Here is a 25,954-nt window from a genome sequence, read left to right as displayed (position 1 = left end):
ACTTTTAGTCAGTTAAACTAAAGATACAGCTACTTTGTATCACCCAAGCAGCATAAGCAGCCAGAACATATGAGGGAATGTGGCCCAGTATATTTTGGCATTGTGTTTTCTGGATCCAGTGTGGTATTCCATGCATATTATTGACTTACGTCTATTCACCCACAATTAAAACTTAACATTTCTAAATCCTCAAAATGTTGATGTGCAGTAGGTATCATTATACACATTTTTCAGAAAGATAAAATGAAGTACAAAGATTTTGTTACTAAGAAAGAAAGTAGAGAAGATGTACATATGGTGAAAGCAGGGGGAAAAATGATGCCCAAATGTAAATTTTTAAAAATACATGAACTCTGGGACTCCATGTCTTTGTTCCAAAAATTGTGGGTCCCAAAATATGTGGGCCAAAATTTTCAAATTTGGGTTCTTTGGATTAGGTGCCTATATTTTCATTTGGGCACTTAAATGAATGTCCTGGTTTTTTGAAATGCTGGATATCCAGAGCTCCCATTAAAGTCAATGGGAAATGTCGGGTATTTTAAGTGCTTACATATGGATATAGGTGTCCAATTTTAAGCATGCCAGTTTGAAAATTTTGGCTGTGGATTTTGCAATGAATTATTGTGTTCCTCCTGTGCAGCAGGAAGTCTTGACCCAGGAAAGCATCTCTAATCAGGAAGGGCACATAAGCATTTGTTTAAGTATGTGCTTAAGTCTCATTGATTTCAACAGAACTTAAGCAAATGCTTAAGTGCTTTCCTGAATAGAGGTGGATTTAAGAACAGGTTTAGAGACTTTCCACAATCAGGGCCTAATATAAGAATCTAATTTTTGAAAAGCAGTATGCTAAATAGGTCCACTATATAACCCATCTCATCCTTAAAAACAACAATAAAAGCAGCTGAACATCATCCTACATGCAAGAAAATTCAACTGAGAATAGAATCCAGGATTCTTGACTGAGTCCTGCACTCTAACTAGCAAATCACAAAAATACATATTGTTAATCCATTTTAATGTCCAGTGTATCCTATTTCTATTTCCAGGCTTGATATCAATTTGCAGTTCCACATAGCACAAAGTTTGCATTGCACTGCAAATGCCACATAATGAATAGAACATCTGGGCTCTTTGAAATATGGAGTCACCCGATAATTGCCAAGTAGTTATTAATCTACTCTTTTTTCTATTTACTTGCAAGAACTATAGTAAATAACAAAACTATGCCCTCCGATTTTTTATTGGTAGGTGGTACTAATTAAAAAATAAAAATAAAATTTGACACTTAAATTACTGTAGGCCTCTGTGACGGGGTGTCTACCTCTCACAAGATTGGAAGGGGTTAAGATGGCCTGGGAGGCCAATTAACTCCACTGGCTACACCTGCAGGGGGAGCCAGGGAGCAGGAACGTGATTGCAAGCAGGCTCAGCTGTAGAGTTGCCAACTTTCTAATCGCACAAAACCGAATGCCCTTGCTTGCCCCTGCCCCACCCCTTCCCTGAGGCCCTGTCCCTGCCCTGTCCCTTCCCAAAGGCCCTGCCCCCCACTCACTCCATTCCCCAATCCCTTCATCACTTGCTTTCCACCACCCTCACTCACTTTCACCGGGCTGGGGCAGGGGGTTGGGGTGAAGGAGAGAGTGAGTGCTCTGGGGGTATGGGTTCCAGGGTGGGGCCAGAAATTAGGGGTTCAGGGTATGGGGGGAGATGATTGGGGTGCGGGAGGGGGTGAGGGCTCTGGCTGGGGGGTGAAATTTTTGTTTTTTGGTGTTTTTTCTTAATTAGAGAATTACATTAAAAAAAAGATTAAGGTTGCAAAGTCAAGCACTCAAAAGTTAGTGAGAGCTGAGAGAGTAAAGCCCAGAACTGCTGGGTTCAGTGTCCCTGGACTGGGACCCAGAGTACTGGGCAGGCCAGAGTTCCCCTACCAGCCACTGGTAAAGAGGCACCATCAGGGCAGTGCCGGAGAAGACGGCCTGAGATGTTTTGCATGGAAGGACTTTGGATAAATCACTATGTGAGAGGCTGTCCTGGGAAGCTCTCATTGCTAGTGGCACCTCCCCCTGGCTGTCCTGGGGATTAGCTCTGCCAGGCATCACACCCTATTTGATCGTGTCTTCACACATCCTATCTCACTCTGCGGCCCCTCTCACTCCAGGAACTGCAGCCTCCGTTTCGTGACACTCTTCCAGCCAGGTCACTACATGGTTTTCTCTTCTGAGTCATCAGTAGGGTTCAGACCTTTAGATCCACAGCACAGACTTTTACCACTTGAGCTAACATAGTAACTGATAGCAGTACTAGAGTGTTATCCTCCATGTGGATTAGGCATATACTTTGCCAATGCTTTCACAGCAGAGTAATGCCAATGATTTGCTCAAAGCAGAATAATGTAGAAACTCAGGACATCTAGGTTCAATACCTGGTTCTGTAGGAAAGCATGCTGTAGTGGTCACAGAATAGACCCTTATGTCCCTGGCCTATCTCTGCTCCCCTCTGCTCCACCTTGGCTCCTGTCCCACACGCCTTTTGCTACTTCTCACCCTCTGGCTTCTGCAACACCCCTCTCTCCTTATCTTCCTCCCAATTTCTCACCCCTTTGCATTCCTCCTTCTCCTTACTGCCTTCTAATGGAAATGGTCAGGCAACCTAAATTATAGGTGAGGCTACCAGTTCCATCTTTTAAAACAAACACAAACTAATTAAGACAGCATACAACGGCCATGTAAAAGGTAGAAGGGGAATTCAAAAATGCTCAGAAGGAATTTATAGGATATAAGGCTGGTACTGAAACCAAATGCACAGACAAGTAGGAATATTTTTAAACAATAAATATGTAAAAAATGAGCATCTTCACCCAAAGAGCACAGTATAATTCAGATCGGACCAGTAATGCCCTTTTTATTCACGTCCTAAACCACTCTTGAAGGCAGACTGCTGAATTCTATGGTTTAATGATAAGGACAAACATCCTTTAGACTGAGATCAAGATGAATCAAGTCAACTCATTTAACTTGAGATTTGATTTGATTTCATCCTATAGTTCTGAAGGTGTAAGTTCACGAAGACTAGCAGGTATTCCTTCCTATTTGGGGGAACCTTAAGTTTACTGTTTCACTTCATATCTAAAAGTAAGAATACGTAAGACTGTACATATCAATTTGGAAAAAAAAAAGATTTACACCTTTGTGATTAACAAAAATCCCTTCCTCCCTGCCCAACACACACAAACATATCCCCAGTTTAATCCATGATGCACTGGGACATAAGAATTTAAAATGCTGTCTTGTCAATATTTATAACCAACTTTTTTTAGTTCAATAAAAGGAAAGTCAGAAGAATTTATTGAATATATGGAAATGAATGCCATACCTTTCCTCAACTAAAACCTCCTTCAGCTGCTGGTGTGGCTTTGTGCCTTTCATTTCTCGGATGCTTACTGCATAGATCTTTGTTGTATAGTCAATAGCCTTTTCTCTTGCAACATCACTGTCATAACCTTAAATAATGTGAAAGATAAAATGACACCTGTGTAGTTTGTTTTCAGTTTTGTATTGGAGAAATAAGAAATAGAAAGATTTGCAACAACAGAAGCAGTTTAAGGTCCTCATCCTACAAAGACTTACACATGTAAGTAAGTTAACTTTAAGCACATACTTAACTTTAAGCACATGAGGAGTCCCATTCCTCACATGCTTAAAGTTAAGAATGTATGTGAGTCTTTGTGAGATCAGGGCTAAATTTAATATGTATTTTTCATATTCTGCTTTTACCTCCATCCTCTTCTGCATCTGTATCTGACTCCTCACTGTCAACCAGTTTACTCTCTTGGATGCCTACAAACTCCCTAGTCCAGATCATCAAAGCAGTATCTGCACCACCTACAGTCAGTAGCACAGAATCATTATGTAACCATCGAACGTTGGTTACATGGGCACTATGACCCACATACTTCTTGAACTTAGCATGTTGCCCCTGCAATATAAAGAATACACATTATCACTTAAACTATTCATTTTTCACATTTTCCTACAAAGAAATCTTCCCCACTACCATTTCCAGCATGGCTTCTAATCTGATGAGTAAATATTATTTATTACCTTTACAGGATATGAAAAAAGCTTCACAAAACCAAAGTCATCTCCTGTAGCTAACAGTGAACCATCTTTTGTAAGAGTAGCTGCATTTACAACAGTGACATCACTATGCATGGGCCAGATTCCTTCACAAGTAGGACCAAGAACACATGTCCAGGTATCCCATTCAATCTTCTCTATCTGGAAACAAAAATTCCCAAAACAAAGTATTTTGACAAATGTCCAATACACTGCTTTAATTGTTACATTTTTCTCTTGAACTATGATACTAACAAACTAGTTTTGACAGATCAACTTGCATATGGGCTTGGCCAAAACAATTTTTTGTTTTTGTTAACTTACAGTGTGTTTATTTCCAGCTGATTAATGCTAAATATCATTTATGTCCTTTATTAAAACTGCTATACTACAAGGTAGAGTTCCTGGAATTTTACTTTTTTGCTATACATTTTTTATTCTCCAGGGAGTGATCATTTGTCATTATCATTTGGATTTAAACTGTTTAGAGATTTTCAGAGGTGATGAATATTGGCAGCTCTCATTAAGAGTTGCAGGTGTTCAGCATCCCTTAAAATGAGGACACATATTTTTAAAAGTAGCTTCCCAAATTGCACTTAAATTGCCTGCACACAGATTAAATACAAAAGAAGTGAGTGTTCATGCAAAGAGATTATGTGGAATAACTTGTCTGGAATGCACAAATATATATTTGCACATAAATCCTTTTTCTAAAAGAACAAATGGATGCACCAGCAGATATTGCAGGTGATGGAAAATTTGGTGTTGTCTTTCCTGAACTCATGTAGTTTCATTCTGAGATTTATTGTGAGAATTTTAGTAAATCTGCACTTTTTAATCTATTTTTCAATTTATTTCAATGAGAGAGAAAAGTTAGTTCAATGCCAAGTACTTTTGAAAATCTCACCCACAATATTTACAATATGTGATCAGATCTGAACTAAGTGCTTATCTGAAATGGTTCTAATTTTGAAATACTAATGTTTGTTAACTGCTTAGAGCAGGGATCAGCAACCTTTGGCATGCGGCCCTCCAGGGTAAGCCCCCTGGCGGGCCGAGACAGTTTGTTTACATGCCGCGTTCACAGGTTTGGCCGATCACAGCTCCCACTGGCCATGGTTCACCGTTCCAGACCAATGAGGGCTGTGGCGGCCAGCACATCCCTTGGCCTGCGCTGCTTCCCGCAGCCCCCATTGGCCTGGAGTGGCGAACCACGGCCAGTGGCAGCTGCAATTGGCTGAACCTGCTGACACGGCAGGTAAACAAACCAGCCCGGCCCACCAGGGGGCTTACCCTGGTGGGCTGTGTGCCAAAGATTGCCGATCCCTGGCTTAGAGTAATGTAGCTGCTACGAAAGGTATGCTACTGAGTGATTAAGCAGTTCTAATTATATCCATTATAAAGGATTAATTTTTGTATATTAACATTTGTATGTTATAATACTTACAAAGGCCTACTTCACAGGGCTGTTGTGAAGATTCACTAATGTCTGTGAAGCACTTTGTAAACTTGAAAGCACGCTACATAGGGGAAGGTATATGAAGAAGAAATACCATTTAAATAAGTAATACACTAATTTTCAGCAGTATCATATAACAACATTCACAATATAAAACCTTCTAGTACTGAGTGAAGTATTCAGAAAATGTAATTAGTATGATCCATACCTTAGCAGCTCTTATAATATGTCTTTTTCCTCTTGGTGCTTCAAAAAATAGCTGTTCTTTGGCACCAGAATTGACTTGCAATAACTTTCCTGTACGTGAAATACGAGTTTATTATTTATTTTATACATGATTTGGAATATTATGAAGTGCTCTTTTTATTGAGTGATGAGGTGTTATGAAAAATTTGAATGTACATCCTGCATAGGTATTTGTGACAAAATGATAAGAATGACCTACAGAGCACTAATATAAATACAGTCCAATTCAGTTTCTAAAAATGGTTGTTTAGATACTACTCACAAACAGCAGAGTACAGACCAAGTGACACATGGTACTGAGTAGCCTCAGAGATGCTTAGCACTTTGCTGGATCAAGTCCTAAATGTGAGACTTCATATAACAACCTTGCAAAACTCTATTCACGCAATGTAAGTAATACTTTATTCGTGTTTTCATTATCCTAATAAATGAAGATGAACAGATGTAATTTTCATGATTATTTTACAAGATGGCTGTACAGTCATTTAAAAAAAGTTATAAATCTCTTTCTCTCTATTAGAGCACTGCCCTTTACAAATGTATAACAAATTATCCTTGAATACAAACATTACGAATGTGATCCAAATTGTATGCTAACAATTAGGCAGGCTTATGTGAAACTGAATGTACATTATTTCATCAGAGTGGTAGCCGTGTTAGTCTGTATCAGCAAAAACAACAAAGAGTCCTTGTGGCACCTTAGAGACTAACAATTTTATTTGAGCATAAGCTTTCATGGGCTAAAACCCACTTCATCAGATGCATAGAGTGAAAAATACAGTAAGCAGTATATATATTACACCACATGAAAAGATGGGATTTGCCTTACCAAGTGGGAGGTCAATGCTAATGAGGCCAATTCAATTAAGGTGGAAGTGACCTTTTCTCAATAGTTGACAAGAAGGGGTGAATATCAACAGAGGGAAAATTACTTTTGTAGTGCTAATGAGGCCAATGCAATCAAGGTGGACGTTGCCCATTTCCAGCAGTTGACAAGAAGGTGTAAGTATCAGCAGAGGGAAAATTATTTTTTGTAGTGACCCATCTATTCCCAGTCTTTATTCAGGCCTAATTTGATGGTGTCCAGTTTGCAAATTAATTCCAGTTCAGCAGTTTTCCTTCGAAATCTGTTTTTGAAGTTTTTTTGAAGAACTGCCACTTTTAAGTCTCTTATTGAGTTTCCAGGGAGATTGATGTGCTCTCCTACTGGTTTTTGAATGTTACAATTCTTGATGTCTGATTTGTGTCCATTTATTCTTTTGTGTAGAGACTGTCTGGTTTGGCCAATGCACAGAGCAGAGGGGCATTGCTGGCATATGATGGCATATATCACATTGGTAGATGTGCAGCTGAACGAGCCCCTGATGGAATGGCTGATGTGGTTAAGTCCTATAATGGTGTCCCTTGAATTCATATGCAGACAGAGATGGCAACAGGATTTGTTGCAGGGACTGGTTCATTAGTAAGCCATTGGGCAGGAAGGGGAGAAACAGAAAAAATAAACAGGCTGCCTTAAATTTGAGTTTTATGATATAACTGAAACAGCAAGAAAGACAGATTTCTAAAATATATCTATTGCTGAAAAGTTACAGGGGTTCTGTAGGCCACTATAAAATGACTCTGGAGCTTCCCTTGATTGGCAAAGAGCTGGGATGCTCAGGATCTGAAAGGCTTCTTCACCCCTTCCATTGATAGAGGAAAAACAACATAAGGTAGCTGACCTCTGGCAGTGCTAGAAATCTGCCACCCTCCCCCACCTACTGTGCTAGAACCTTCAAGCAGGAGCAAAACATTTTCTTACTCCTAGGCAGATATTGGGAATATATTTATCAGCTGCATGTGTGCTGCCTGGATATTCTGTCCACATGTCATCAGGAACAACACCCTTCTGTATAAGTCTCAACCAGAAATTGAAGGCAGCACCCACAAATTTAAAATTTGGTCAAAAATTAAGTTATTTTTTAAAAATCCACTTGGGAATTTATTATGAAAGAGGTTTTCCAGTATCTAAATCGTGTGGTTTGATAAGGGAAACAGTTACACTGGATCAGATCCTCAGCCAGTGTAAATAGTGTAGTTCTAATGGAGTCATGTTGATTTACTTCAATGGAGGATGTGGCCCATTATTCCAAGAGCCATGTTCAGTTCTGCTGGAGTCACTGATGATGGCAGGACCCAAACAAGGAAGAATACATTATGAGGCAATAGATGTTAAGGCCACAGGAGGTCATCTTGTCTGACCTCTTGCATAACTTGGGTCATAGAATGTCACTCATTATTTTTTGCCATATAGGGATTATTCTATCTACTTGGGGGGAGGGGAGTTATATTGCTGCCCATCACTGTAGTATCTGATCATCTATTTTATTTTTCTCTACTATGTTGAACACTATGATCAAATAACCTGTGGATGAAGTAGACAATATCTTTTGGGAAGCCATGTTGCTTTCAAGACTATTACAAATGCAGAGGGGAAGGGGGTAAATCAGCATGAGCTTCAGGGAAAAGGCAAAAGATGTAATGGAAAGGAATGCTTGCCTACAACTTCTAGGTAGTAGTAGAAATAATGGGGAGTAAAATCAAGAACAAAAAAGGAGCTAATGGTGTTCTTTCATATGTGTTCCTTCAAAATCACAACAGATAGATCATCTCCAAATAATTTTAAAGATACATAAAGGGATTTCAGTGTCCCTATTCTTAAGATGGGCATTATCCGCTATACATGTTGTAACACTAGGCCCTCTGGTGCCCACTGGCAAAGGTTTCACTGTTCTTTACAAGCAACTCCTGTCTCAGACCTGAGCTCACTACACCAAATACATCGCTTTCACTGTATTTATCCATCAAGGGTAATATATGAGGCCTGTACTGAAAGCTTGCAACTTATCAATACTCATAATCATTGTGAGATGTATGTACTGATAATATTTAAAGAATATTGTAACTATATTGAAAATTATGCTTACAGTTATGGGGTAAAAGTGAGTCACCTGGGAATCATATGTCTCAGTGATGGCCCATTCAATCAGGAGGGAGTTGCCACCCCTCCCTGGCTAGGGAATTATATAATGTAATGGTCGATAGCCCACTTTTGCACCAACCCTTAAAAGTCAATGGAAAAATCTCAAAGATAAATTATAAAAACATCAAAACCACTTGGAAGTGAAAAGAACCAATATGACAACAGGGGGGTTGCCCTGTGTCATAAATATAAAGGGAAGGATAACCACCTTTCTATATACAGTGCTATAAAATCCCTCCTGGCCAGAGGCAAAACCTTTTCACCTGTAAAGGATTAAGAAGCTAAGGTAACCTAGTTGGCACCTGACCCAAAATGACCAATGAGAGGACAAGATACTTTCAAATCTGGAGGAGGGGAAACAAAGGGTTGGTCTGTCTGTGTTGTGCTTTTGCTGGGAACAGATCAGGAATGCAGACTTACAACTCCTGTTAACTTAGTAAGTAATCTAGTTAGAAATGCATTAGATTTCCTTTTGTTTAATGGCTGGTAAAATAAGCTGTGCTGGATGGAATGTATATTCCTGTTTTTGTGGTTTTTTGTAACTTAAGGTTTTGCCTAGAGAAATTCTCTATGTTTTGAATCTGATTACCCTGTAAGGTATTTACCATCCTGATTTTACAGAAGTGATTCTTTTACCTTTTCTTTAAATAAAATTCTTCTTTTAAGAACCTGATTGCTTTGTCATTGTTCTTAAGATCCAAGGGTTTGGGTCTGTGTTCACCTGTACAAATTGGTGAGGATTCTTATCAAGCCTTCCCCAGGAAAGGGGGTATAGGGCTTGGGGAGATATTTTGGGGGGAAGATGTCTCCAAGTGGGCTCTTTCCCTGTTCTTTGTTTAACACGCTTGGTGGTGGCAGCATATGGTTCAAGGACAAGGCAAAGTTTGTACCTTGGGGAAGTTTTTAACCTAAGCTGGTAAAAATAAGCTTAGGGGGTCTTTCATGTAGGTCTCCACATCTGTACCCTAGAGTTCAGAATGGGGAAGGAATCTTGACATGGTGGCAGAGCAGTGGGATCATATTGAGATCATTTTGAACCGGAAGCACAGCAGGATTTTAAAAGGTTTTGTAAAAGATGATTGCAGCTGTAGATTCTGTCTCTCTGCCTGTGAGACAGAGCAGCAGGCATAACAAAAGGATTTTTCTGTAGGCTGAAAACAGCTATCAGGAAAAAAAAGATATCAAGTTACAGAACAGCAAAATTTTACAAGCCAGTTTTTTTGTTTTGTTTTCTTTTCTTTCTAACTCTCGGGTGTAAAGTTAGTTAAAAACAGAGAGGTTAGGATGACAGACTGCACTGTTCAACAGAAGTTGTAATTAGCCAGATTTGAGGCTGAGGAAAAACAAAATGAACATGAAAGACAGGTAAAACTCAGAAAGATGGAAATGGAGGCAAAAGAAAAAGAAATGGAGGCTGCCCACAGGAAACAAATGGAGGCAAAGGAAAAAGAAAAGGAGGAGAAGGAAAAAGAGAGGAAGCATGCACTGGAGATGGAGAAGGCAAAGGCTCAGCAGAATATACCGAATAACCCTAACACTCCTTCCCCAGCAATCCACAAATGGGAGTGACTATGTCCACAGTATGATGAATCCAGGGATATTCCTGAATATTTTCTCACCTTTGAGAGATTGTGCACACTCTATAAAATTCCTGAAGCTCACAAGATGACCACATTGGTCGCAAAATTCACTGGAAGAGCTCTGGACATATTCAATAAGATGCCTATTGATGAGGCTTCTGACTATAATAAATTCAAGAATTTGGTTTTAAAGCAATTTCAAGTTACACCTAAAACTTACAGAGTAAAATGAGCTGCAGCTCACGAAAGCTTATGCTCAAATAAATTTGTTAGTCTCTAAGGTGCCACAAGTACTCCTTTTCTTTTCGTGAATACAGACTAACGCGGCTGCTACTCTGAAACCAGAGTAAAATTTAGAGTCCTTAAGAGAGAACCTGGACTAAGTAATGTGGCTTATATAAACCAGATGAAGAATCTGTTAGATAAATGGGTCAAAGGAAGGGGTGTAACTAGCTTTGAAGGAATGTGTGATTTGATGACTCAGAAGCAATTCCTGAATATGTCCAAGGAGGAAATAAAACAGTGTTTATGGGATAAGAAAATGGACTCAGCAGGAAGTCTTGCTTCTTATGCTGATCAATACAAGCAGTCCCAGACTGCCAGAGGGGCGGGGCAAACCTGAACAAAACAGGTGGCGGGAGGAGAGAGAAACAACCCTGGTCGCAGTTGGAGTGGATACCAGAAGGGACACATTCAGACCCCCCCTCTTACCGGGGCAGCCCAAGGCTCCAGCTATAAACCAAGGAACACTTCAGACACCTTTGCGTCCAGCCACACCATTCTCCAGCAACCCACCTTGCCCCAGTGACTCGTCAGCTGGACGATGTTTTAAAGGTAACGAGCCAGGGCATGTAAAGGCCAACTGACCCAAGAACCCCAACAGATTACAGTTCATTGCACCAGAATCACACCAGAGGTCCTCAGGCCCACATACCTCCCAGATACCTCAGAGTGGAGAGAAACAGTAAGTGTGGGTGGGAAGAATGTCACAGTATGAAGGGACACCAGAGCACAAGTGTCGGCTATTCATGCTTCCTTAGTGGACCCCAATGTAATCAACCCAGAGGTCCAAGTGACAATTCAACCCTTCAAGTCAAACTCTTTTGACTTGCCTACAGCCAAGTTGCCGGTCCAGTACAAGGGCTGGTCAGGAACGTGGACTTTTGCAGTCTATGACGATTATCCCATCCCCATGCTGTTTGGAGAAGACTTGGACAATCATGTGAAGCTAGCGAAGATGGTGGGAATGGTCCCCAGCAGCCAGGCTAGGCTAGCTGTCACACTTAGCTCTGTTCTGGAAACTTCTACCAGGACCTGGTCAGAGGTGTTGGACCCGGACCCCATGCCAACGTCTGCAACAGCTTTAGTGGATCCAGTCACAGAGACCCAGACAAAGCCAGTCCCAGAACCGGAACCGGTGGAACAACCAGCACCAGAACCATTCCCAGCACTGAATCCAGTACTTGCAACCCCAACACCAGAAGGCCTCACCGAACCTGCACTGGCAGCAGCAGCAGATGACCCTACACAAGAGGCTCAGCCGGAGCCTGAAACCCAACATAGTGCACCAGTGGAGAGCGGTTCACAGTCAACGAAAACAATCCCATCACCTGCATCGCTTCCAGAAGGACCAAGCCCAGGTCCACAATCCAATGAGGAACTGATGTCTCCAGCATCAAGGGAACAGTTCCAGAACGAACAGGAAGCAGATGAAAGCCTCCAGAGAGCTTTGATGGCGGCATGGAGCAATCCACCGCCTCTTAGCTCTTCTAATCGATCCAGGTTTGTTATAGAAAGAGGACTTTTATACAAGGAAACTCTTTGTGGTGGACACCAGGAAGACTGGCCTCAGAGACAGTTGGTAATTCCAACTAAGTACAGAGTAAAGCTATTAAGCTTAGCCCACAATCATCCTAGTGGCCATGCTGGGGTGAACAGGACCAAAGACCATTTGGGAAAGTCGTTCCACTGGGAGGGAATGGGCAAGGATGATTTTACCTATGTCCGGTCTTGTGAGGTGTGCCAAAGAATGGGAAAACCCCAAGGCCAGGTCAAAGCCCCTCTCCTGCAACTCCCCATTTTTGAGGTTCCATTTCAGTGATAGCTTTGGATATTCTCGGTCCTTTTCCGAAAAAGACACCCAGAAGAAAGCAGTACATACTGACTTTCATGGATTTTGACACCTGATGGCTGGAAGTAGTAGCTCTAAGCAACACCGCGGCTAAAAATGTGTGCCAGGCACTAGCAGACATTTTTGCCAGGGTAGGTTGGGCCTCCGACATCCTTACAGATGCAGGAACTCATTTCCTGGAAGGAACTATGGAAAGCCTTTGGAACGCTCATGGGGTAAAGCACTTGGTTGCCACCCCTTACCATCCTCAAACAAATGGCCTGGTGGAGAAATTTAATGGGACTTTGGGGGCCATGACACATAAATTCATAAATGAGCTCTCCAATGATTGGGACCTAGTGTTGTAGCAGTTGCTCTTTGCCTACAGAGCTGTACAACATCCCAGTTTAGGGTTTTCACCATTTGAACTTGTATACGGCTACGAGTTTAAGGGGCCATTACAGTTGGTGAAGCAGCAATGGGAGGGGTTTACACCTTCTCCAGGAACTAACATTCTGGACTTTGTAACCAACCTACAAAACACCCTCCAACCCTCTTTAGCCCTTGCTAAAGAAAACCTAAAGGATGCTCAAAAAGAGCAAAAATCCTGGTATGATAAACATGCCAGAGAGCGTTCCTTCAAAGTAGGGCACCAGGTCATGGTCTTAAAGGCGCTCCAGGCCCATAAAATGGAAGCGTCATGGGAAGGGCCATTCACGGTCCAGGAGCGCCTGGGAGCTCTTAATTATCTCATAGCATTCCCCACCTCAAACCGAAAGCCTAAGGTATACCATATTAATTCTCTAAAACCCTTTTATTCCAGAGAATTAAAGGTTTGTCAGTTTACAGCCCAGGGAGGAGATGACGCTGAGTGGCCTGAAAGTGTCTACTATGAAGGGAAAAGTGCTGGTGGCGTGGAAGAGATGAACCTCTCCATGACCCTTGGGCAGTCTGTGTTCACCTGTACAAATTGGTGAGGATTCTTATCAAGCTTTCCCCAGAAAAGGGGGTATAGGGCTCGGGGTATATTTTGGGGGAAGATATCGCCAAGTGGGGAACTCTATGCTGCCACCACCAAGTGTGTTAAACAACGAACAAGGAAAGAGCCCACTTAGAGACGTCTTCCCCCAAAATATCTCACCAAGCTCTATACCCCCTTTCCCTTGGATCCCTTGGATCTTAAGAACAATGAAAAAGCAATCAGGTTCTTAAAAGAAGAATTTTAATTAAAGAAAAGGTAAAAGAATCACCTCTGTAAAATCAGGATGGTAAATACCTTACAGGGTAATCAGATTCAAAACAGAGAGAATCCCTCTAGGCAAAACCTTAAGTTACAAAAGACACAAAAGCAGGAATATACATTCCATTCAGCACAGCTATTTTACTAGCCATTAAACAAAAGGAAAACTAACGCATTTCTAGCTAGATTACTTACTAACTTAAGGAGTTATGAAGAGCATTCCCGATCTGTTCCCGGCAAAAGAATCAAACAGATAGACAGACCCTTTGTTCCCCCCCCCTCCAGTTTTGAAAGTATCTTGTCTCCTTATAGGTCATTTTGGTCAGGTGCCAACGAGGTTATCTTAGCTTCTTAACCCTTTACAGGTGAAAGGGTTTTGCCTCTGGCCAGGAGGGATTTTATAGTTCTGTATATAGAAAGGTGGTTATATATTTATGACATGGGCTCTTTTCCTCTTCTTTGTTTAAAATGTTTGGTGGTGGAGAAGGAACCTTGACACCCTGTCTGCGAATAAAGACAAAAGACTGATTCAGTAGATAACAGGGTGGAAAAAGACACGCTGGGTCCATTCACTGAGGAGGTACCTTGATGAGCATGGGTGCTTCATGAAAGACTGGTTTCTAGATCCTTGGGGCTAGCAAGTACTGCCAAAGATTGAACTTTTTTGGTAAAAATGTGCTTGTCTACATTACAGAGTTTTGTCAACAAAAGTCAGCTTTCGTCAACAAAACGGTGGAGTTGTACAGACTACAATGCTCCTTCTGCTGACAAAACTATTCTGCTTCACTGACAAAATAAAACCACTTCTATGAGAAGCATAGAGATTTCTGCGGCAAAGTTATATTGAGAAAGTGTCAGTGTAGACACTGTGCTTGGTTATGTCACTGTAAATGGCCTCCAGGACGCAATCAGCTCTGGTCAGCAGTTCAAACTTCACTGTTCTGCAGCCAGGTACACAGGTATTCGTCCTTCCCCGTTTAAAGGCCTGCGAATTTTTGAAATTCCACTTCCTGTTTGTTCAGCATGGACAGCTCACATTGCATTTTCTTGGCTAACCATGGAGGCTCCATACAGGAAACGCTCTTCTTTTTGGAGCACACCTAAGTTGTTGGATCTGCTGGTACTGTGGGGAGAGGAGGCTGTGCAATCCTAGCTCTGCTGCAGCCGTAGGAACTTTGATACCTACAGTCAAATTTCTTGTGGCATGTTGGATAAGGGTTACAAATGGGAGACACATCAGTGCTGTGTGAAGATAAAGGAGCTGAGGCAGGCATACCAGAAGGCAAGGGAGTCAAACTGTCACTCTGGTGGTGTGCCGAAGTCCTGCTGCTTCTATAAGGAGTTGAATGCCATCCTTGGTGGCAACCCCATCTCTACTGCCAGGAGACCTGGGGATAGTTCAGGGATGGGGAGGACAGTGGATTCAATCCTGAGAACAAAGTGGTGGAAGAGGAAGTCAAGTTGGAGGAGAAGATGGGAGAGGCGACTGGGTCGTCCAGTACTGTGGCAAGCCAGGACTTCTTCTTGACCCAGGAGGGTTCAAGCCACTTTCAGCACTCCATCTCTGGTGCACATGATGCAAGAAAGGGGAACTCTGGTAAGTTATCTTTTTGAGTTGATGCTGCTCAGTTATATGAGGTAGAGCTGTCCTTTGCTTTGTTATACAGTAGAAATGGGTTAAGAGATAAAAATGTACAAGTGTGGAAGTAAAAAAGGGATAAAGGGGATTTGGATGCAGACATCTTAGTTTTCTTAAAAATAGAGTAAGAGTCAGGTTAACTCTAACTCTAATAAAGCGAGACTTTAAGGCAGGGCCTGGGCAAGTGGGAAGCGAGTAGGAAAACGGTAAGAGATGCTGTTTTGACCTTGTGTTAGATAAGAATGGAATGCAGACTGTAGCAGGAACTGCTGAGAAAAAGTAAGATATCAGGAAGGAATATGTATAAACAAGATGCAGCAGTTTATCATCATTGTATGTAACAAAAGATATAAATGCTTGCCTTGATTGTTTATAATGCGGAGACCTGCCTAGGAAGGGGGAATATAAATGCTTGCCTTAACTGTTTATCATGCGGAAACCTGCCTAGGAAGGGGGAATCCCTGTCTGTGCGCATCCTCCCCCTTGGAATTGCTTGAGAATAAATTGTCTCTGACTGTTGCAAACAACCTAAAAGTGAAGACTGTGTTTTTCTTCCACAATTTGGTGCCGTGACTCGAATGGCAACACCCAGCTGAGACAGAGTCAACTACTGCAGACCACTCCCCTTCGAATCCCATGGCACCACAATAGAGGTAAGAGACCTTTTGAAATCTCTATTGGGGTTTCGGAGGAGGACTGCCCGTGGGGCTGCCTGTCACTTTGGGGCTTACGCCATGCGAACTTATTGATTAAGCAACAAGATCAGATGCATAGCGATACTGAGGAACTGTTGCCGTCCTCAATAAGGTTAGTTTGAAGTGGTACTGTGGATTTAGTTTTGCCGCCCTCAATAAGGTTAATGCATAGGTGCTGAGTGGTTTTGGCCACCTCAAATAAGGGAAAGGTTGTATTAAGTCCGCACATAAAGAATTAAGGTTATTGTTAAATGAGATGCATCAGGATATGGGGAATGAATGTGTGTGTATGAATGAATGAAGGGGGATATGAACTGCTGATCAGGACTTAAGCTGACTCCAGCCGCCCCAGAGCTACCCCATGTGGGAGTTCTGAAACCAAGGGGGTCAGCTAAACCTTGTGACCCAGTGGAGATTCTTTCCTTTCTTATGAGCTGCTGACCAGGTCCAGACTTAAGCCACTAGTCGGTGGAACCTGTGACCCAGTGGACCTTTTCCTGGGGTGTGTGAGTGAAAATCTTCCCTAGTTTATGAGCCGCTAAAAGAACAGGGGTCCCATATGAGATGTTGAGTGGACAGGATACTCCCTTGTGTGATTGCAAAATGGGTGGAAGACCGTCTAAGAATTCCCCCGCACCACTGAAGGGTACCCCTGCGTACTACATGTACGTGCATTATGGTCCTAGGACCTTTAGGTATTTAGAAAATAGGAGTTTTTACATGCGTGATAATCCATCTAAACAATTCCCACTAGAAGGTACCTTCGACCTAGATAAAATCATATACCTCAGAGGAACCCTTAAATCCCCCAAAATCCCTGATATACAGTGGGAACAAGTTGTTTATTGGTAGGCAGAAGCTACAAAGAAACTCCATGAGTCTCGAGAGTGGAGTCTGAAGGACTCCCAGGAAAAATTAAAAATTCAAGTACAGGATTTGAAAACTAAATGTAAAGAATCTGGATGCCTCCCTGCCCGAGCTACTCCCTCAGCTCCTTTACATCCCCAATTAGTCAAGACTGAGAGTGAGGATGAAGCCGTTGAGGACATTGCGGATCTTTTCAGCAGTGCTCCACGGCAGCAGCCAATGCCTCCTCCCTCCCCTCCACAAGTTGCACCTTCTAATGATCTCCACAAACCTCACTGCCGCATGTATCAACTACACAAATTGTTCTTTCTCCTGGAGGGAGGCCTTCCTCTTCGCCGCCCTATCAGCAGCTGAGGATTGATTCCGCTCCCTCTAGCAGCTCACCCGACCCTAATTTTTCTAGCCCAGTTTCCCACTACACTAGGAGCCAGATATTAGTGTTTCAGGCTCCCTTAAGACAATTGCTGGGTGATGGAAATAATTTGGTTACAGTTCATGCCTCTTGGACGCCAGGGACCAAATTAGATTAGATTTAGAAAGGAATTTCCTAATGTTAGAGAGGAGCCAGAAAAGTTTAGAGAGGAGTTCCGGACAGTGATTCAATGTTACAATCCACCATGGGCAGATGTTAACCAATTCTTGCGAGTAGTTCTGCCAGCCGGGGTTCAACGACAACTAGTTGCTCAGGCCCAATGGCCCAGTGCTGACCCCGGAACTGGAGATGCCCTGACTAAGGCTAGGAATCTCCTCTTGAATGCCATTCCGGAGGTCTGCCCTAGGAAAACGGATTGGACAAAGATCAATAACTGTAAACAGAACAGGTTTCAGAGTAGCAGCCGTGTTAGTCTGTATTCGCAAAAAAGAAAAGGAGTGCTTGTGGCACCTTAGAGACTAACAGATTTTAGATGGCTTGTCTAGTTTTTGTAAAGTCCAGCCACGAGTAAGTTTGTGTGGAAGGTTGGTTCTTTATGAGAGTATCCAGTTTTGAGAGCTCATTTGAGAGCTGTTAGTCTCTAAGGTGCCACAAGTACTCCTTTTCTTTTTTGTAAACAGAACAAAGGCGAATCCTCCCCCCGCCCCGATTATCTAGATAGACTAACTAAGGTATTTGAACAACATTCGAGAATTGCCCAGCCTGACACCAATGCCTTTATACAAGGACTCCTACCAAGGGTTCAGCAGCAGTTAAGGGTTATCTGCATTGGTTGGCAAACTAAACTTCTTTCTGAATTGGTGACAGTTGCTAACCATTGTACAGCTTGCATAGAGCAGAAAAAATAAAGTTCTGAAACAAAACTCTTGGCCTTGCAGTTGCAAACTTATCATTATAGAGGCCGTGGGGTAATTAGGGCAGACGATGACAAGGTCGGGGGAGAGGTCCCTCATATACTGCCCCGACAGGGAACACTGCATGCCACTTTTGTGGCTAAGAGGGACACTGGAGAAATGAATGCCCGAACCGACAGCCTCAAGATCCTCCACCCCCTTTCCCAAACCCTGAAGCACCTGTTTTTTCCCCACAAAACAACTCTTATTAGGACAGCTTGAGGGAATGTAACTGCATCATGATTCCTTTAATTCCTATTAATCAAGAAGGCCCATATGTAAATTGTGAAATTGCAGGAAAATCTGTTGCTTGTCTTGTGGACACTGGAGCTAGCAGATGGGCCTTAAGATCTTTAGAGTTTCCCTCTGTTCCCTTGTCATCCTCATCTATTAATGCCATTGGTATTTCAAACCAATCTGTTCCACATCCTGTCACAAAACCCCTTTCTGTTGCCCTGGGACCCCTTTCTGATCAACATGCCTTTTTTACTCAGCCCATCCTCTCCTGTTAACTTGTTGGGATGGGATCTTTTGTGTAAACTAGGCTCTACTATCTATTGTACACCAGATGGCATATTCTGACAAGGTCCTGATGAGAATACCAATCTGGTGCTGGCTACACTGCACACAACAGAGCCAGCCAGACTACATAAAGCTCTCAGCCCTGATCTTGTTCACTTGTTGTCACAAGTGCCCTTTTATCTTTGTTCTCGGCATGCAAATGAAGGGGGGCAGATCCGAACAGCCAAACCAGTTAAGATTTTTCTTGATCCTTCTAAATCACTTCCACAAGTACCACAATACCTACTGCACCTTGAAACAGAGGAGGGAATAGCTCCAGTAATGGATTCCTTGTTACATCAGGGTATTATTGTTCCTACTACTAGTTCTTGTAATACACCTATTTTCCCCATAAAGAAACCAGGAAAAAACACTTACCTGTTTGTTCAAGATCTACGCGGGGTTAATGCTGTTGTCTTGCCATCTTTTCCAGTGGTTCCTAAACCAAATACTATTCTTTCTTGCATTCCCCCTACAGCCACTCACTTTACTGTTGTGGACCTTTGCTCAGCTTTCTTTTCCATTCCCATTCATCCTGATAGCCAATATTTGTTTGCCTTTACCTATAAAGGGCGCCAGTACACCTGGACTCGCTTACCCCAAGGGTATACCAAATCTCCATCCCTGTTTTCCCAGATCCTAAAGAAGGATCTGGACAACGTGGTCTTTCCAGGAAAATCTGTACTCATACAATATGTGGATGATCTTTTGTTGGCATCCCCTTCCTTTGAATCCTGTAAAACTGATATTTTAGTTCTTCTGACAGCTCTTTCTGCCAAGGGTCACAAGGCATCTCAGGAAAAACTCCAGTTGTGCCAAACCCAGAGTTCATTACCTTGGTCATGATATTTCACCTGGCACTCGCCATTTATCAGATGCTTGCATTACAGCCATTTTAAACATGCCTAGACCTGTCACTATTTCTCAAATGCGAACCTTACTTGGTATGACTGGGTATTACAGACAGTGGATTTTGGGTTATGCGACAGTAATTAAGCCATTGCAGGAGCTGACTAAGTCAGGCACCCCCGAGCCACTTCCATGGTCCCCAGAGGCTGAACAAGCCTTAGTGGCCATTAAACAAGCCCTTTCCAGTGCCCCAGCCTTTGGGCTTCCTGATTATGCTGAACCTTTATTCTTTTCTGTCATGAGCGTAATGGGTTTGCCTTGGCTGAACTAACGGAAAAACACGGAGATAAACACCGTCCCCTTGCTTATTACAACACTACCCTGGATGCTGTGGCAGCTGGATTTCCTCCCTGTCTCTGAGCCGTAGCTGCAGCTGCCCTTTCTGTGTAATTATCTGAATCCATAGTCTTAGGATCACCCTTAACTGTCGCTGTACCTGATGCTGTGGCAGCTCTTCTGTTGAAATCTAAGACACAACATCTGTCTACTTCCTGCCTCACTAAATATGAGCTTATGTTGCTGTTTTCATCTCATATTACCTTGGCTTGCTGCCCCATTCTAAATCCTGCCTCTCTATTCCCTGGCCGGAAGACGGGGAGCCATATGACTGTATCTGTGACTTCTGTTCTTACCCGTCCGAGGGTCGACCTTATGGATATGCCTTTGCAGAATCCTGATCTCATTTATTTTGTGGATGGCTCATGCTTGCAAGATTCTGAGGGTAAATTGGTAGCTGGTTATGCTGTATGTTCCTCATATTCTGTTATTGAACGTGCCTTCCTTCCTTCTGTGTTTTCAGCCCAGGTTGCTGAGCTTATTGCCTTGACCCGAGCCTGTATTTTAGCTCAGGATCAAGCAGTTACTATTTCTACAGATTCTTGCTATGCCTTTGGAGTGGTACATGATTATAGTTTACTTTGGAAGTACAGGGGTTTTCTTACATCTACTGGTTCCCCCATTCAGAATAGTCTGTATGTATCTGCTCTTTTGGATGCCCTTTTATTGCCCAAAGCTGTTGCTATTGTTAAGTGTATAGCTCACCACACCCCTCATGATGTAGTTACATGTGGAAATGCTTTGACTGATTCCACAGCCAAGACTGTGGCCCTTATTACCCCTCAGGCTGCGTACACTTGTGCCTTGATTGAGCAGCCTCTGCTAGTTTCCCTTGAAGATCTTGTCCAAGATCCAGGAGGCAGCGCCAGAGGCTGAGAAATGTTCTTGGAGTGCTGCTGGGTGCATTTTACACCCTGATCACCTTTGGCATTCCCTGGATGGCCACCTGGTTGCGCCTGAGGTGCTTTTGCCCTATTTTGCTTGCGTATACCACGGAGCAGCGCACATAAGCAAAGGGGGGATGGTTGCTGCAGTTAAACGGGACTGGCGTGGGCTGGGTTTTTCTTCTATTGCACACCACTACTGTCAACAATTTATGATTTGCCAGCAGCACAATGTTGGTAAAGCTGTTAAAGTTAGGCAGGCAGCGCATCCCCTTCCATGGGGACCTTCTGTAAATATTCAGATTGATTTTATTCAAATGTTTAAGTGTTGTAATTATGAGTATGTGTTAGTTTTAGTTGATGTTTTTTCAAGCTGGGTTGCGGCCTTCCTTTGCAGAAGGGCAGATGCCAAGACTGTTGTGAAACTTTTGCTTAAGGATTTTGTACCATGATTTGGCATACCTGTAAGTATTAACAGTGATCGTGGAATTCATTTCACTGGACAGATTGTAAAAGAGTTATGTCCAGCTTTGTTTTTTAATAAAAACATACTCGCTGAAAAATAATCAATCTTTATTTGTCTCCTACATATGGAGCTTGCTGCTGGAATTAATACACAGTGGCAATTGGAACATTTGCAGATTACAAATCACGGTCAGGAATCATCAAAATTTTCATGAAAGGCAGCAAGTTAACAAAGCATGGCAGAGCGCTGTATACAAAGACTTACATTACTTGTACTCATTGTCAAAATGCTCTAATAAATTTGTTAGTCTAAGGTGCCACAAGTACTCCTTTTCTTATTGTCAAAATGGTGCCTCAAAGCCTCCTTGATTCAAATAGCCTCCCGTTGTGCCCCTTTAATAGCCTTGGTATCTAGCTGCTCAAAATTAGCTGCCAGGCAATGCGTGCTTCACCCTGGGGGAAACTTTTTACCCTTAGGTTCACAATATTATGGAGCTCACAGCAGATGGCTATGACCATGGGAATATTTTCCTCATTTAGGTCTAACCTGCCTTAAAGGCAGTGCCAGCATGCTTTTAATCTGCCAAAGCTACATTCTAGGATCATTCTGCACCTATTCAGCCTATTGTTGAATCACTCCTTGCTGCTGTCCAGGTTTTCTGTGTAAGGCTTCATGAGCAATGGGAGTAAGGGGTATGCTGGGTCACCCAGGATCACTATGGGCATTTTAACATCCCCCATTGGAATCTTCTGGACTGGAAAGAAAGTCCCTGATTGCAGCTTTCTGTACAGGCCAGTGTTCCTGAAGATGTGTGCATCATGCACCTTTGCCTGACCACCCTGCGTTGATGTTAATGAAATGACCATGGGAATCCACACGTGTGTGCAATACCATAGAGAAGTACCCCTTTCTATAGATGTACTCCGTTCCAAGATGGTCCGCAGCCAAATTTGGGATATGCTAGGCATCTATCACCCTACCGCAGTTAGGGATTCCCATTGTTGTAAAGCCATCCAGTATTTCACGCACATTGACAAGAGTCACAGTCCTTCATAGCAGAATAAGATTAATGGCCCTGCACATGTGCATTAATGCATCCCCAACGTTGGACTTCCAGACTCCAAACCGATATGTGACTGACTGGTAGCAGTCTGGAGTTACCAGCTTCCACACAGCCATCGCCACGCACTTCTCCACCGAGAGTGCTGCTCTCATTTTGGTGTCCTTGCACCGCAGCAGTGGGGCAAGTTCCACAAACAGTTCCAGGAAGCCTTTCCACATCTGAAAGTTCTGCAGTTACTGCTTGTCATCCCAGACCTGTATAATAATGTGACCCCACCACTCAGTGCTTGTTTCCCGAACCCAAAAATGATGGTCCTCCATGTGCAGCTGCTCCATGAATGATAGAATTATAGAATCATAGAATATAAGGATTGGAAGAGACCTCAGGAGGTCATCTAGTCCAATCTCCTGCTCAAAACAGGACCAACACCAACTAAATCATCCCAGCCAGGGCTCTGTCAACCCAGGCCTTAAAAACCTCTAAGGAAGGAGATTCCACCACCGCCCTAGGTAACCCATTCCACTGCTTCACCACCCTCCTAGTGAAATAGTGTTTCCTAATATCCAACCTAGACCTCTCCCACTGAAACTTGAGACCGCTGCTTCTTGTTCTATCATCTGCCACCACTGAGAACAGCCTAGTTCCATTCTCTTTGGAACCCCCCTTTAGGTAGTTGAAGGCTGCTGTCAAATCTTCTCTTCTGAAGACTAAATAACCCCAGTTCCTTCAGCCCTCCTCGTAAGTTGTGTGCCCCAACCCCCTAATAATTTTTGTTGCCCTCTGCTGGACTCTCTCCAATTTGTCCACATCCCTTCTGTAGTGGGGGGACCAAAACTTGATACAATACTCCAGGTGTGGCCTCACCAGTGTTGAATAAAGGGGAATAATCACTTCCCTCAATCTGCTGGCAATGCTCCTACTAATACAGTCCAATATGGTGTTGGCCTTCTTGGCAACAAGCGCACACTGCTGACTCATATCCAGCTTCTCATCCATTGTAATCCCCAGGTTCTTTTCTGCAGAACTGCTGCTTAGCCAGTCGGTCCCCAGCCTGTAGCGGTGCATGGGTTTCTTCCTTCCTTAGTGCAGGACTCTGCTCTTGTCCTTGTTGAACCTCATCAGATTTCTTTTGTTCCAATTCTCCAATTTGTCTAGGTCACTCTGGACCCTCTCCCTACCCTCCACCGTATCTACCTCTCCCCCAGCTTAGAGTCATCTGTGAAGTTGCTGAGGGCGCACTTCATCCCATCATCCAGATCATTAATAAAGATTTTGAACAAAATAGGCCACAGGACCGACCCCTGGGTCATGCCACCTGATACCAGTTGCCAACTAGACATCGAACTGTTGATGACTACCCATTGAGCCCGACAATCTAGCCATCTTTCTATCCACCTAATAGTCCATTCATCCAATCCATACTTCTTTTAACTTGCTAGCAAGAATACTCTGGGAGACCGTATCAAAAGCTTTGCTAAAGTCAAGATATATCACATCCACTGCTTTCCCCACATTCACCGAGCCAGTTATCTCATCATAGAAGGCAATCAGATTGGTCAGGCATGACTTGCCCTTGGTGAATCCATGTTGAATGTTCCTGATCACCTTCCTCTCCTCCAAGTGCTTCAAAATGCCCAAAGGAATCTGGTGGTGTTTCTTTCCATGGCACACAGCAGATCAGGCATCTCAAATTCCTGTTCAGATTGGGTGCTCATGATATACTGTATGAGCAGCCGCAATATGTTTATAACAGTGACCACAACAGTAGAGAGCAATGTAGGATCCGTCCTTTCATACAGAGATGGTGGGCACACAGTAAACAGGGGCCAATGAAAAATGTCATGAAACGCAGTTGGAAGCCCATGGAATGATGGGAAGGAAAAACTGCATCATGGGATGTTGAGCCCACACCCATGATGCGCTGCAATCCATTCCACCTTCCCACAACTCCTAGTTGCAGAAGGTGGTGAGTAGCACAGTTGAATAACCACCCACAGTGCACTGCTCTCTCTGTTGATGCTAAAGCACTGTGAATGTGCTCTGCTGACAGAAGGAGCATTATGTGAACATGAACAAATTATGTAATTATACCGGTTTTTGATCATAGGTGTAACTTGCATCGACAAAAGCCTTAAATAGGAAAAGTAATTATTGACAAGTGTAAGCCCTAGTTCACATTTTATGATTTTGTTTTGTATGTAACCATTTGTTTCCATCATTCACACTTGCTTCTATTTGAATCTCTAATCTTACTTAAATAAATTTCCTTTTGTTTTACTATAATTGAGCCCAAGTGCTGTGTGATACAGAAGTGGTGAGCTGAGGTAAAACTGGGGTACACTGTTCATTTGGAAACAGAGGACCTGGCATTTCTGTGGGCATCCAGTGATCAGAGAATGCTTGAGTGGCTGACAGACTGGTTGGGTGGAGCTAACATCAGCTAGCACAGACAAGATTTCCTTGCGCTGGAGGCAGGTGACAACAAGGAGGACTCACTGCACTGGGTGCCCCAAGAAGTGTCATACATGTATCATATCCCACAACTTGATGTACAGGTATTGTAAACCAAGTTGTTATCATTTGTATCACCATAGTGCCAAGGAGCCCTAGTCATTGACTATGACCCCATTGTTCTAGATGCAGTACAACCAGAGAACAAAAAGATGGTCCCTGCTCCAAAGAGCTTAACTAGTTAAGAGTGACATTATCTTGGCCCATGTTCTAATAAAAATGCATAGAGCCTGACCCACAGTACAGTCTGATGAAGAGAAATTAAAATATATAAGCTGCATATCACTTCTATTCCTCCGCTGACTACACCCACCCTTCCACACTGCAAAGTGGGATTTTGGTGTAAGTACAACATTCCACCTCTTCACTAGAATCGTACCTATTGTGACAGGGTCGGGCCAGATGGCTATAGGAGAGTAATAGAAGGCAGATGTATTAGCCCCAGGCTCAGTAGGTCCCTTTTCCCTGGGTAAGGTAACAGGGAAGGTTCCAGAACAATCAGGAACCTTTTGGAGACAATTAAGACAGGCTGATTAGAACACCTGCAGCCAATCAAGAAGCTGCTAGAATCAATTAAGGCAGGCTAATCAGGGCACCTAGGTTTTAAAAAGGATCTCACTTCAGTTTGTGGTGTGCATGTGAGGAGCTGGGAGCAAGAGGCACTAGGAGCTGAGAGTGAGAACGCGGACTGTTGGAGGACTGAGGTGTACAAGCATTATCAGACACCAGGAGGAAGGTCCTATGGTGAGGATAAAGATGGTGTTGGAAAGAGGCCATGGGGAAGTAGCCCAGGGAGGAGTTGCTGTCGCACAGCTGTTCCAAGAGGCACTCTAGACAGCTGCATTCCACAGGGTCCTGGGCTGGAACCCGGAGTAGAGGGCGGGCCCAGGTTCCCCCTAAATCCTCCCAACTCCTGGTCAGACAA

General features: G+C 43.1%; 1 protein-coding gene across 2 annotated transcripts in view; it reads right to left on the bottom strand.

Annotated features, from left to right (window-relative positions):
• Positions 1-25,954, bottom strand: part of EML6 (EMAP like 6) — a 386,982-nt gene that overhangs the window by 68,496 nt on the left and 292,532 nt on the right. For both annotated transcript variants that reach the window (XM_038397422.2, XM_038397425.2), the window contains exons 25-28: positions 5,783-5,871; positions 4,101-4,277; positions 3,774-3,975; positions 3,373-3,499 (exon numbers count right to left, since the gene is read on the bottom strand). In XM_038397422.2, the coding sequence (XP_038253350.1) occupies positions 3,373-3,499; positions 3,774-3,975; positions 4,101-4,277; positions 5,783-5,871 (595 nt within the window). The remainder of the gene's footprint in view (positions 1-3,372; positions 3,500-3,773; positions 3,976-4,100; positions 4,278-5,782; positions 5,872-25,954) is intronic.

This window comes from Dermochelys coriacea, chromosome 3 (assembly GCF_009764565.3).
Source record: "Dermochelys coriacea isolate rDerCor1 chromosome 3, rDerCor1.pri.v4, whole genome shotgun sequence".
NCBI classification, from domain to species: Eukaryota; Metazoa; Chordata; order Testudines; family Dermochelyidae; genus Dermochelys; species Dermochelys coriacea.
The sequence above is the reverse complement of the archived record's forward strand: the minus strand, read 5'-3'. Positions and strand labels throughout refer to the sequence as shown.